The following is a 10,564-nucleotide window of genomic DNA, read 5'->3' as shown; positions in this document are numbered from 1 at the left end:
TGCGTGGCTGGATACCCCCTCCCCTTGCTCGATGCGGGGATTCTCCGGGACCCTTCCAGTTCTCCGGGGAAGGTATGAGGGGTGCCAGGCCCCGGGAGGCACTTTTATTTTGGCTGAGAGGAGAGAAAGCTGCTCCCAGGCCCAAGGGAGGCGAACTGAGCCCTTCTGTTTGGATTTCCCTCCTCGCTATAGCAACCAGCAGCATCAGGACAAAAATGCGCCCTCCCTGGACAATGGCCCGGCCTCCCGCTTCTCACCCTCGTCTTCCTAACCCGGATCGCAGCCAGGACTTGCCTTAGAGCTCAGTGGCTCAGTGGCCGGGAATGGCCCCACCCCCACCCCGCTGCGTTCCCTTGCAGTCCCTTCGGAGGTCAGGCCAGGGCGCGGGGACGCCGCATCCGTTTCTCCCTACCAGGCTGATCCCCCACCCTCCCCATACAGGCTGATACCGAGACACAGAACCTCTCGGCGGAGCTCAGGGGCTCCCACAGCGGAGTTCTTTGCAGGATTGTGTGGGTGGTTGGATGGCCCTGAGTAACAATTTCTAGCTTTTTGCAGGGGGAAAAAAAATTAGTAGTACAATGCACAAAACAGACTACTCCCTCTCCCTACCATCCTCCACTCCACACACACATTCTCACCCATATAAGCATCCTAAACCACAGTCCTAGGCATGATCTTTGACTTTCTTTCATTCTCCCAAGGTTAATTAAGTTGCCTTCCACGAACTGTGCTCCCCGCCTATTCATTATTCTCTCCCTCTGACCTAGGGCGTGAATATGATCAGGCCTGTGACTCGGCGTGTCCTGTTTTCCTATTTTGCATTTAATGCTGGGACCCGGCTGCCCTAGATTACCATCGAAAACTCGCAGGAAAGACATGAGGAGTGAGCAGGTCTCACTGCTCCATCCTGCCTAGGGTTTCCTCTCTCTGCGTCTTCTTCTGGACAATGCCAGCCTCTATATTCCAAGAACCCACGTGTGGAAACCTGTCGGAAGGAAGGAAGGAAGGAAGAAGGAAGGAAGGAAGGAAGGAAGGAAGGGGGGGGGGGGGGGGGGAAGGAAGGAAGGAAGGAAGGAAGGAAGGAAGGAAGGAAGAAGAAGAAGGAAAAAAAAAAAAAAAATAAAAGCACTGGAAAAGAATCAACTCTGACATTAATAGAAGTCAAAAGATTTTCCCAAATTGTGACAGTTCTGAAACTCTGAGACTTAGGGAGAGGTTCTGGCCCACAGTTATTACCTGTGGTCTTCACTCTTTAGAAAAGCTTTGCCTGTGCACCGCCCCTCCCCCGTTGCTGTCCCTGGGACGCTAACAACACAATTGTTAAGTGCACTCATACACTTTAGAAGGGATTTGCATTCGTGCTCTGTGCTTCCAGAATAAGAAATCCGAAGTTCAGCCTCATCCAAATGCAGCCTTGTTTCGCCCAGAGAGGGAAACCCAGCCCTCGCCCTCGGTCATCGCACCAATCAAATAGCTGAGGTCGCTCTTCCCTGAGCCTGTGCGCAGGTGTGTGCGGGGGCTCTCACCTTCTGCTTCTTAGATTGCTTCCGAGAATAAGAGAGGAAAAGGGACTGCGGCAAGAGCTTCATCTCAGTACATCTCCAAATGCTTTAGAGCTAAGGTGGTGTCTGTTGAAATCACTTTAATTTATAAAAGAGCTGTCATTCCTTCCTGGTGACCAGCCATCCACCTGCTTTAAGGCAGGTAAAATGGGGGGCGGAGGAGGCATCTTCAAGCTCCATTATTAGGAGGTCATTTAACTGTTATTCCTTTGAAAACGAAATTTCAGAAAGGGAACTAGGAGCCATCAATCGTCTAGTGTTCTGTTCCTGATATTTCAATATAAACAAGCTGTATTAACTACAGATAGAATTTACTGTGCACACTAATGGAATGTGTCCTTTATGCTTTCTCTTCAGTAAGGCCTCGTATTCACCACTCAAAATTTAGCAGGCTTCCTTTGATAAATTTCTCAAAGTAATCCCTGAAATAGCTAGACTGCCTGGGTGATGTGGTTTTAGAAGTCTTCAAGCCTCGCCTGCCTATAAAATATTCACTTTTGGACTACAAAGGGAGGGGGGTCATTTTAAATGACAAGACTCAGAACTGGAAGAAAAAGGGAAAGAGATTAATATCCATGAATTCAAATAATTTCATTTCAAATACTCAACTTAGAACATTACATCTCACTGCTTTACACAGAAGTGAAGATAAAATAGAATCGTCTGTGTGTGAGGCGTGGACAAACAAAATTGTCAAGCATATGAAGAAGGGGAGTTTCAACTTTCAGAAAACTTTTCCTTCTTCAAGACCACTTATGGCATGGAGACAGATGCACATTTAGAAACTTGTAAAATGTATGAATAGATAGTAAGATATAAATCTATATGGGATTTTTTTAAATTCAGGAGACAATGTGCTGCTACATAGTTAAAGATGTTAATTTCTGTCCTTTTTTAAGGTAAATGTTTATTGTGTTTCTCACAAGAACTGGCAACTTGGAAATGCATTTTCCATGCTTCTTATAAATGCATCCCAAGCCTGCAGTTCTTGAAGCTTTAAGGAGGTTTTCATTAAAGCGTCCAGCTGCCTCTTTGTGTGGATTGGCTGTTTAAAGCTGCAGCTTTGAAATGGGAGCCTCAGTTTTGACATCCTGTAGGCCCTCAGCAAAGAAGTTCCATTCAAATATGGGGGACACCTCCACAAAAAAAAAAAAACAGACAGCTAATGGGGGCTAGCAGGGGAGAAGAAAGCACAGGAATGAATGATTGGGACAAGGCAGAAGGAGGAGGATGAAGAGGAAGAGAAGGAGGAGGCGGGGGGATTAAAGTAATCCTCCTCCAAGGTGGATACATTAGAAAACACAAGGAGGCAATTTTACCCAAGTTTAAACTGCCTAAAAAATTTTACCTAAGAAAATTTCCTTCATTTCTCGATTTCTATTATCATGGGACTACATAGATAATAAATAAATATCAAATGAATACCATCTTACCTCTATTTCAATAACCACGTCCTTTCAGCTCAGTGGAGAGGAGTGATTATGGTAGTCTTCCTGTCAAGTTGTGGTATAGAGAAATATTTGAATAAATGATGTTTTACATATGGTATGAGTGTGTTTGCTAGATGAATAAGTTAATAAGTCAGAGTTCAAGTTAAAGTGCATGGATTGATCCCACTATTATTACTCAGGTGAAGACTTTGGGGGCCTTGGGTCAAGGTGCTGAGGACTAATGAGACAGGCTCACCTCACTCTTTGGAGGAGTGTGATGTGGGGATAAATAGGAGTCTTTTGGGTTTAGCTCTGGTTAGCTGAGTTGTTTCCTCTCCCTGAAGCACACCAGGGCAGGAGGGAGTCCTCACCACTTCTTCAACCAGCCAAAGTCAGGATACCGACTGAGTAGAGCCCTTCCTTGGGACCTGAGGGAAGGAGATGGGCTGGCACTCTTGCCAGGATCTCTTCTCGGGGTTCCTGGAGCCTATTCTTGAGGAAGGGGCCCAGGGGACCCTGCAGTCCGCGCCTGAGGCTGCGAAGCCTGCACGAACCGCCTCCTCAGCCATTGTCCTAGAGAGTGATCTCGGGGATCTGTGCTGGAGTGAGGGAGACATCGAGACACCTTGTCAGTTCAAAGCATTTTAGGGTTGTTTGAAATCCACTCCACGTCAACGTAAGCAGCCTCTGTATTTGAACAGCTGCTTTGAACAGTGAAAGGGAATGAGCTGAATCAAAACCTGGAGGTGTCTTCCCGAGACACCTTCAACGTGCTTTTATGCGGGTGGAGAAAGGCAGGCAGACTGGCGGATTCTGCCCTGGTGAGGTCAGCTGCAAAGAAAGGCACAGGCAACGGTGGGAGGAAGGAAAGGAGAAGGGAGAAGCCTCCATCTGGAGTTAAAACCTCCGAGAGCCCAGGTTCCCGGAGCCCCAGAGAGGCGCCGCGCCGGGACGCAGACAAGAAACCCAGGCTACTCAGGACCCGGCGTTCGCGCCAACCGGGCCACTGGCGACTGGCGGGGAGGCAGGAGTGGCTCTAGAGGGAGGTGGTACCCAGAGCCACAGTGTGCGCCCAGCCCAGCCTGCCCAGCGATTGGCCAGGCTCTGGTGGTGGGAGTGGGATGAGGAGGCTGAGGCCCAGGGGTAGGGAATTGCTTTGTGTACTCCCGAGGATTTACTGGGTGTATGAATCTTGTAAAACTACCACAGCTTACCCAGTTGGGATCGTTTCGGCTCTGTTGCCTGCCAGAGAAATGAGGCGGGGGTGGAGGGTTGAGTTGGAGACCGGGGACGTCAACATGGGATGGATCCCGGAGCAGTAATCGCCAGCAAAGTCCCCTTGCAAATAGGAAGTTTTGATGTACACGTGTAGCCTATTCTTGCCCACCCCACACCAGCGCCCATTTGTCCGGGGTTGGGGAGGGAGGGAACAGAAGGTTTGAAGGGAGGGAAGAACTTTAAAACTGACTCCAAGCCTGGCTGCCTCGGTTCCCTCATAGATACGTCTGGAAATCTTTTTCTTCCCTCGAGTGTATCACCCCACCGGCTGTAAACGGCCTTGTCCCTTGAGAAATGTGAAATCAAATCCAGAGAAAAATAGATATCTTCCCCGGAAGGGAGAGGGAGGGGAGCTGCTGGGTATCCGGACGCGACCCTTCCCGGCGGCTGGATTATTCGTTCTGCAGGAGCTCTGAGTCTCCAAGCAGGGAATGGGGAGGAGGAGAGGCGGGGGCCGGGTGTGGGGATAAGAGGGGCGCAGGGGGCCAGGACGGGACGCGGCTGGCTAGCGGCTCGTTAGCTCCTAAAGCCGAAGGGGAGTCGCGCGCCCAGCGCTGAGTACTAGGGGCCGCCAACCGGAGGAGGCAGTCCTGCTCGGGGCCTAGTCTCTCCGTTCTCAGTTGAGGAGCTGCGGGGGGCCAGCCGCGGAGTCTGCACGCTCTGGGGCTTTGACTTTTCCTTTTCTCGAGCTGGGCAAAGTTACGGGATTCTTAGCAGCCCCCAGGCGCACAGCCGGAGTGGCTCCGCGCTTGCGCTGGGATCAAGCGCCGCATGATGTGTGTCCTCGCCTCGCCGCGCGGGTGCGCGCGTGGGAGATGCAGGTCCGTCCCGCTGGCGGCCTGTGGGCTCGCCCCTCCCATAACCATTTCGCTCTCTCCCACACACACGCTCATAAACACAGGGCACGTGGAAATTCTCAACCAAAGCGCCTTGCCCCGGCGGGTGCTCAGTGTGGTGATTTATAAACAGCTCAGCCACTCCCCAAAGAGCTCCGCTCCTCGTTAGTCATGATGAATTCTCTGGCCCACTCTACTTTGCTGTCTAGAGTAAGATACTCAGAGGCCCCAAAGTGCCGCCCCCTCCCCCTCGTGCGTTGATTTGGCTTCCTTCACAAACCCACGACCGCCAGCAGCGCTAGAGTAAGAGCTACAATGTGCAGGGCCAAGGGCGAGAGATGGGGAAGCGATCGAGTTTCTTGGGGTCTTTTACGCCCTTCCCGGCAGCAACTTTTGATTTGCCTCTCAGTATAGGCGCCGCCGTACGCTTGGCCCTGCGTGGTGGTCTGGGTGCTTCAGCCTGAGTCCCAGCCCGGGCCTCTTCTAGCCAACTCCCAGGTTCCGAAAGGCTGCAGTCACCTGCTCCCGGCGCCTAGGGAACTGACAGCGCGACTCGCTCGCGCTGGATGGAGCGGCGCCGCTAGTGCACGGCCCCGCAGTCTTGCTCTTGGTGTTCTTAGGTGAAGGCTAAGGAGGCAGCCTCACCAGCAATTGCCGGAGAGCTGCGTTAGACCAATCCCACCCGCTGGCGTCCGCAGAAGTTACTGATTAGGAAGATTCCTCTAGCATCAGCCCATCTTCCTTCACACACTCTTCCTCTCCTTCGAAGCAGCTAACGGAAAAGTTGCATCCAAGAGCCCCAAGAGAGGAAATAAGCGCGTACGCAGCCCGGGTGTCACGGCTTCTTGGGGCGGCCCTTGGTGCCTCCACGACATTGAGAGGCTAAGCACCACTTGCTAGCTCTCCCATAGCCTCGCACAACGGAAGGGTCTGCGCGCAGGTTCCGAGTTTTCTAAACCAAAAACTATGCGCACGCCCTAGTGTAGGAATCTCGCAGACTTTTAGAGTTTTGTTTTGCTTTCAGTCCGGCCCGCTGCGCTGTCAAAGCAGACAACTCCGCGCCTTAACAGGAATCTCTCACAAGCAGATGCGCAGGCTAGACTGCCTCTCATGGGGGCCTCTTGTGGAGGGGCTGGGATACAGTTGGGCCTGGAACCTAAAAAGAAGAGAGCCTGCGCTAGTGGCGGGGTGGAGGGTAAGAAGAGGACTTATTAGGGGCAAAAGTGTCCGCACACCCTGGAGCAAGAAGTACATGGGCTCTGAAATTCTAACCGTGGGGGGAAAGTAGATTTCAACAGGGGGACAAGTCTGGCTTCTGGTTCCAGGTTTAAGAGACGCTTATGTGAGTGTGTGTCACAAGGTGAATAAAAATCGGAAGCCCCCTGGCTAGGGGCAACTCGGCTTTTTTCTTACTTTCTCCTTCTTTACCACCCCACCGACCCAGTTCTATCGGGAAAAGGTGGACCGACACCCCCAAGTCTTCCAAGTAGCTGTGACCTAGAGTGCCCCAGGGCCGGCCCTGCTCCCCCACCCCCCAACCCCTCGCCAGGCTAGTCTGCTGGAGAGACAGATGGGGGGCGGGGCCCATCCAAGAAGGGCGGAGGAGATCCGGGGTGGGGGAGAAAGGGAGGTGAGATCTAAGAGAATCTGAATAGGGTGGCGAGGGGGCACGGGAGGAGGCCTATGAGGACTCCGCGCCCGGGGAGAGGAGGAGGGGCAGCTCTGCGCCAATCAGTTGCGCCGGCCTGGGAGGTTGCTAGTGGTATCCACGTAAATCAAAGGGCGCGGAGCCAATGGGAGGGGGCGGAGGGGGCGGGGCCCAGGCGCGTGCCGCTGCGAGCCGGTTCTGCCAAGAGAGCGGGAGAGAGCTGGAGAGAGCAGGGAGAGGGGGGAGCGCGGAGCTAGTCTGAGAGTGAGCGAAGCAAGGAGGGAGAGGAGGAGAAAGAGAGCGAGGGCGGGCGGGAGGCGACGGCGGCGGCAGCAGCAGTAATAGCAAGAGCAGCAACAGAAGGCGTCGGAGCGGGCGTCGGAGCAGCCCACTAGGGGAGAGAGAGAGGAGAGAGAGCGAGCAAGCGAGGAGAGGAGCCCGAGGCGAAAAAGTAACTGTCAAATGCGCGGCTCCTTTAACCGGAGCGCTCAGTCCAGCTCCGAGAGTCATGGCGACCGCAGCGTCTAACCACTACAGCCTGCTCACCTCCAGCGCCTCCATCGTGCACGCCGAGCCGCCGGGCGGCATGCAGCAGGGCGCAGGGGGCTACCGCGAGGCGCAGAGCCTGGTGCAGGGCGACTACGGCGCGCTGCAGAGCAACGGGCACCCGCTCAGCCACGCTCACCAGTGGATCACCGCGCTGTCCCACGGCGGTGGCGGCGGGGGTGGCGGCGGCGGCGGCGGGGGCGGGGGCGGCGGCGGGGGCGGCGGCGACGGTTCCCCGTGGTCCACCAGCCCCCTGGGCCAGCCGGACATCAAGCCCTCGGTAGTGGTACAGCAAGGCGGCCGCGGCGACGAGCTGCACGGGCCAGGCGCCCTGCAGCAGCAGCACCAGCAACAGCAACAGCAGCAGCAGCAGCAGCAGCAGCAACAGCAACAGCAGCAGCAACAGCAGCGGCCGCCGCATCTGGTGCACCACGCCGCCAACCACCACCCGGGGCCCGGGGCATGGCGGAGCGCGGCGGCTGCAGCGCATCTCCCGCCCTCCATGGGAGCGTCCAACGGCGGCTTGCTCTACTCACAGCCCAGCTTCACCGTGAACGGTATGCTGGGCGCCGGAGGGCAGCCGACTGGGCTGCACCACCACGGCCTGCGGGACGCGCACGATGAGCCACACCACGCCGACCACCATCCGCACCCGCATTCGCACCCGCACCAGCAACCGCCGCCGCCGCCGCCCCCGCAGGGCCCGCCAGGCCACCCCGGAGCGCACCACGACCCGCACTCGGACGAGGACACGCCGACCTCGGATGACCTGGAGCAGTTCGCCAAGCAGTTCAAGCAGCGACGGATCAAACTGGGATTTACCCAAGCGGACGTGGGGCTGGCGCTGGGCACCCTGTACGGCAACGTGTTCTCGCAGACCACCATCTGCAGGTTTGAGGCCCTGCAGCTGAGCTTCAAGAACATGTGCAAGCTGAAGCCTTTGTTGAACAAGTGGTTGGAGGAGGCAGACTCGTCCTCGGGCAGCCCCACCAGCATAGACAAGATCGCAGCGCAGGGGCGCAAGAGGAAAAAGCGGACCTCCATCGAGGTGAGCGTCAAGGGGGCTCTGGAGAGCCATTTCCTCAAATGCCCCAAGCCCTCGGCCCAGGAGATCACCTCCCTCGCGGACAGCTTACAGCTGGAGAAGGAGGTGGTGAGAGTTTGGTTTTGTAACAGGAGACAGAAAGAGAAAAGGATGACCCCTCCCGGAGGGACTTTGCCGGGCGCGGAGGATGTGTACGGGGGGAGTAGGGACACTCCACCACACCACGGGGTGCAGACGCCCGTCCAGTGAACTCGAGCGGGGGGAGGGGCAGAGCGTGGGGCTCCCCCTCCCCTTCGATCAACGAGCCTTTCCCGGGCCCCTTGTTCCCTCTCTAACTTCTGATTGTTCTTTTATTTTTAATTATTATTTCCCAGTCCCTTAAAAAGAACAAAAATAAGGAAAACAACTAAGGCACTGGACTATCCTTTAAACGGTAGCAGGTGTAAAGATGTGTTTTGACCTTTACAGGCTAGTACCCAGGCAATGGAGTGGAGTATCTCAGAGAGAGTGAGGAGAGAGTGTGTGGAGAGACAGAGAGGGGACAGAGGAGAGAGAGACACACACAGAGAGACAGACAGAGATAGAGAGAGAGTGAGTGAGTGAATGAGTGAGAAACAGAGAGAGAAGGAGGGAGAGAGAGAGAGGTGAGATAAATACCTGACAAAACTAAAGAAATTACCAAAAAAAAAAAAATTCAGCAAGCCGTGATAAATACAAAACACAGCTTCCTGATGCTAGGAGTTGGCACATGCTGCTGTGTTTATTTAATGCGGATCCCCATCAGGAAAGAGGAAAAAATACACACATTCTTTGATGTAAGCAAAATCTAACCACATAAATTTGCACTGCAAGAAAATTGAAGTTTACATAAATTCATGAACGTAATTTTCTTTCTCCGGCGGTTAATTTTGAAATTGCTGGGGTTTGTGTTTTGTTTTATTCCGCGGAGAGAGTGGAAGCCAGCTCTTGGCCATTCTCCATTTCGAACATTCTTGTGTAGCCACTTGTTCTTACTGTTTGTGAACTTTGGTTACCTTCAAATCCCTTCTCCCTTACACTGGTGTAACTTTTATTTGCTCTTTTTTACCAAAGCAAAACGATTGGCTTCATACAAAATAAATAATTATCTGCTTTCAGGAAATGTGCATGGTCTACCCGCTTTATCCAAGGTGAGAATCCGGTTTGGAATCCAAAAATTAGAGTCAAGCATTGGCTTTTGTTACCGGCCGCAAAGTAAACTTCATTTTCACGCAGTGTTTCTGGGGGTGGCTGCAGAGGAGAGAAAAAGAAAAATCGATAGTGAGTGACTGATTGCTTCATTTTATCAAGCGGGCCCATTGTGAAAGAGCTCCGTGGAACCGTGGAGGTTAAATATATTTCCAGAGTTGTCCAACAGAAAGAAAGTGGCACTTTGAAGAAAACGAGGGAAATTTATATCTTCAGACACCCCCTGTATAGTTCTCTGCCTTCAGTTTTAATAACTTCATTATGAGGAATTATTTGTGCTCACAGCAGCAGTTAAACTTTGTTCCTCTAATAGCTTTTTTAAAAACATAAAGAAAATTATCTGAGAACTTAATGCTGTATGCCTATATTGTATTTCTTAGCACACAAATACCCACATGAATACAGAGAATATTTGCGCTCTAGACTGGTTTTGTCTTCACTAGCCCATTTGTTTATCAAGTCATATTTAAGGTCTCACACCTTCTTCTCTTGTTCTCTTGTAATTTATTACAAAACATACCAGTTTGACTTGGACAGCTTTCCCCCCCTCTTTCACTAAGGAAGCCAAATGAAGTGGGAAAAAATGTTATTTTCAATCCTTCTTTTTCTCCCTTTGTTAATAGTTTTAAGTGCATTTTGACCTATCTTGATGGAAAATGGTTAACTTCCATAACAAAAGACTCTACTGGGAAGTGTGGGTAAAAAACAAAACAAAAAAAAACAAAACAACCCCACCCCGTAACTGTATTAAAATAAATGCCATTAAACTGTGATCAGTTAAAATATTGAAAAATAATCAGCACAAAAGGGCGCAAAAAGGGAAACCACTTTTATTCATCTTAAAAGATTGGGGCTTTTTTTCTGGTTAGGTATTAGGTAAATTTTTATTTTAAAAAATTAAATCTCAATACCATAAAATTATGGTTCAGCATCAGATTAGCACTGCACTCAGTAGTTAAGGTTTTAGAAAATATGCTTTATAGTGTCTT

The 10,564-nt window shown here is 52.2% G+C and overlaps 1 protein-coding gene across 1 annotated transcript; it reads left to right on the top strand.

Moving 5' to 3' along the window:
- Positions 1 to 7,093: 7,093 nt before the first annotated feature.
- POU3F2 (POU class 3 homeobox 2) lies at positions 7,094 to 8,914 on the top strand. The gene has a single exon (XM_039853128.1). It carries the CDS (start codon positions 7,266 to 7,268, stop codon positions 8,595 to 8,597), a length of 1,332 nt encoding a protein of 443 aa, XP_039709062.1. The 5' UTR covers positions 7,094 to 7,265; the 3' UTR covers positions 8,598 to 8,914.
- The last annotated feature ends 1,650 nt before the right edge of the window (positions 8,915 to 10,564 follow it).

The sequence above is a fragment of the Pteropus medius genome, unplaced genomic scaffold (genome assembly GCF_902729225.1).
Source record: "Pteropus medius unplaced genomic scaffold, Ma_sr-lr_union100, whole genome shotgun sequence".
NCBI classification, from domain to species: Eukaryota; Metazoa; Chordata; class Mammalia; order Chiroptera; family Pteropodidae; genus Pteropus; species Pteropus medius.
This window is presented reverse-complemented; position numbering and strand designations above follow the sequence as displayed.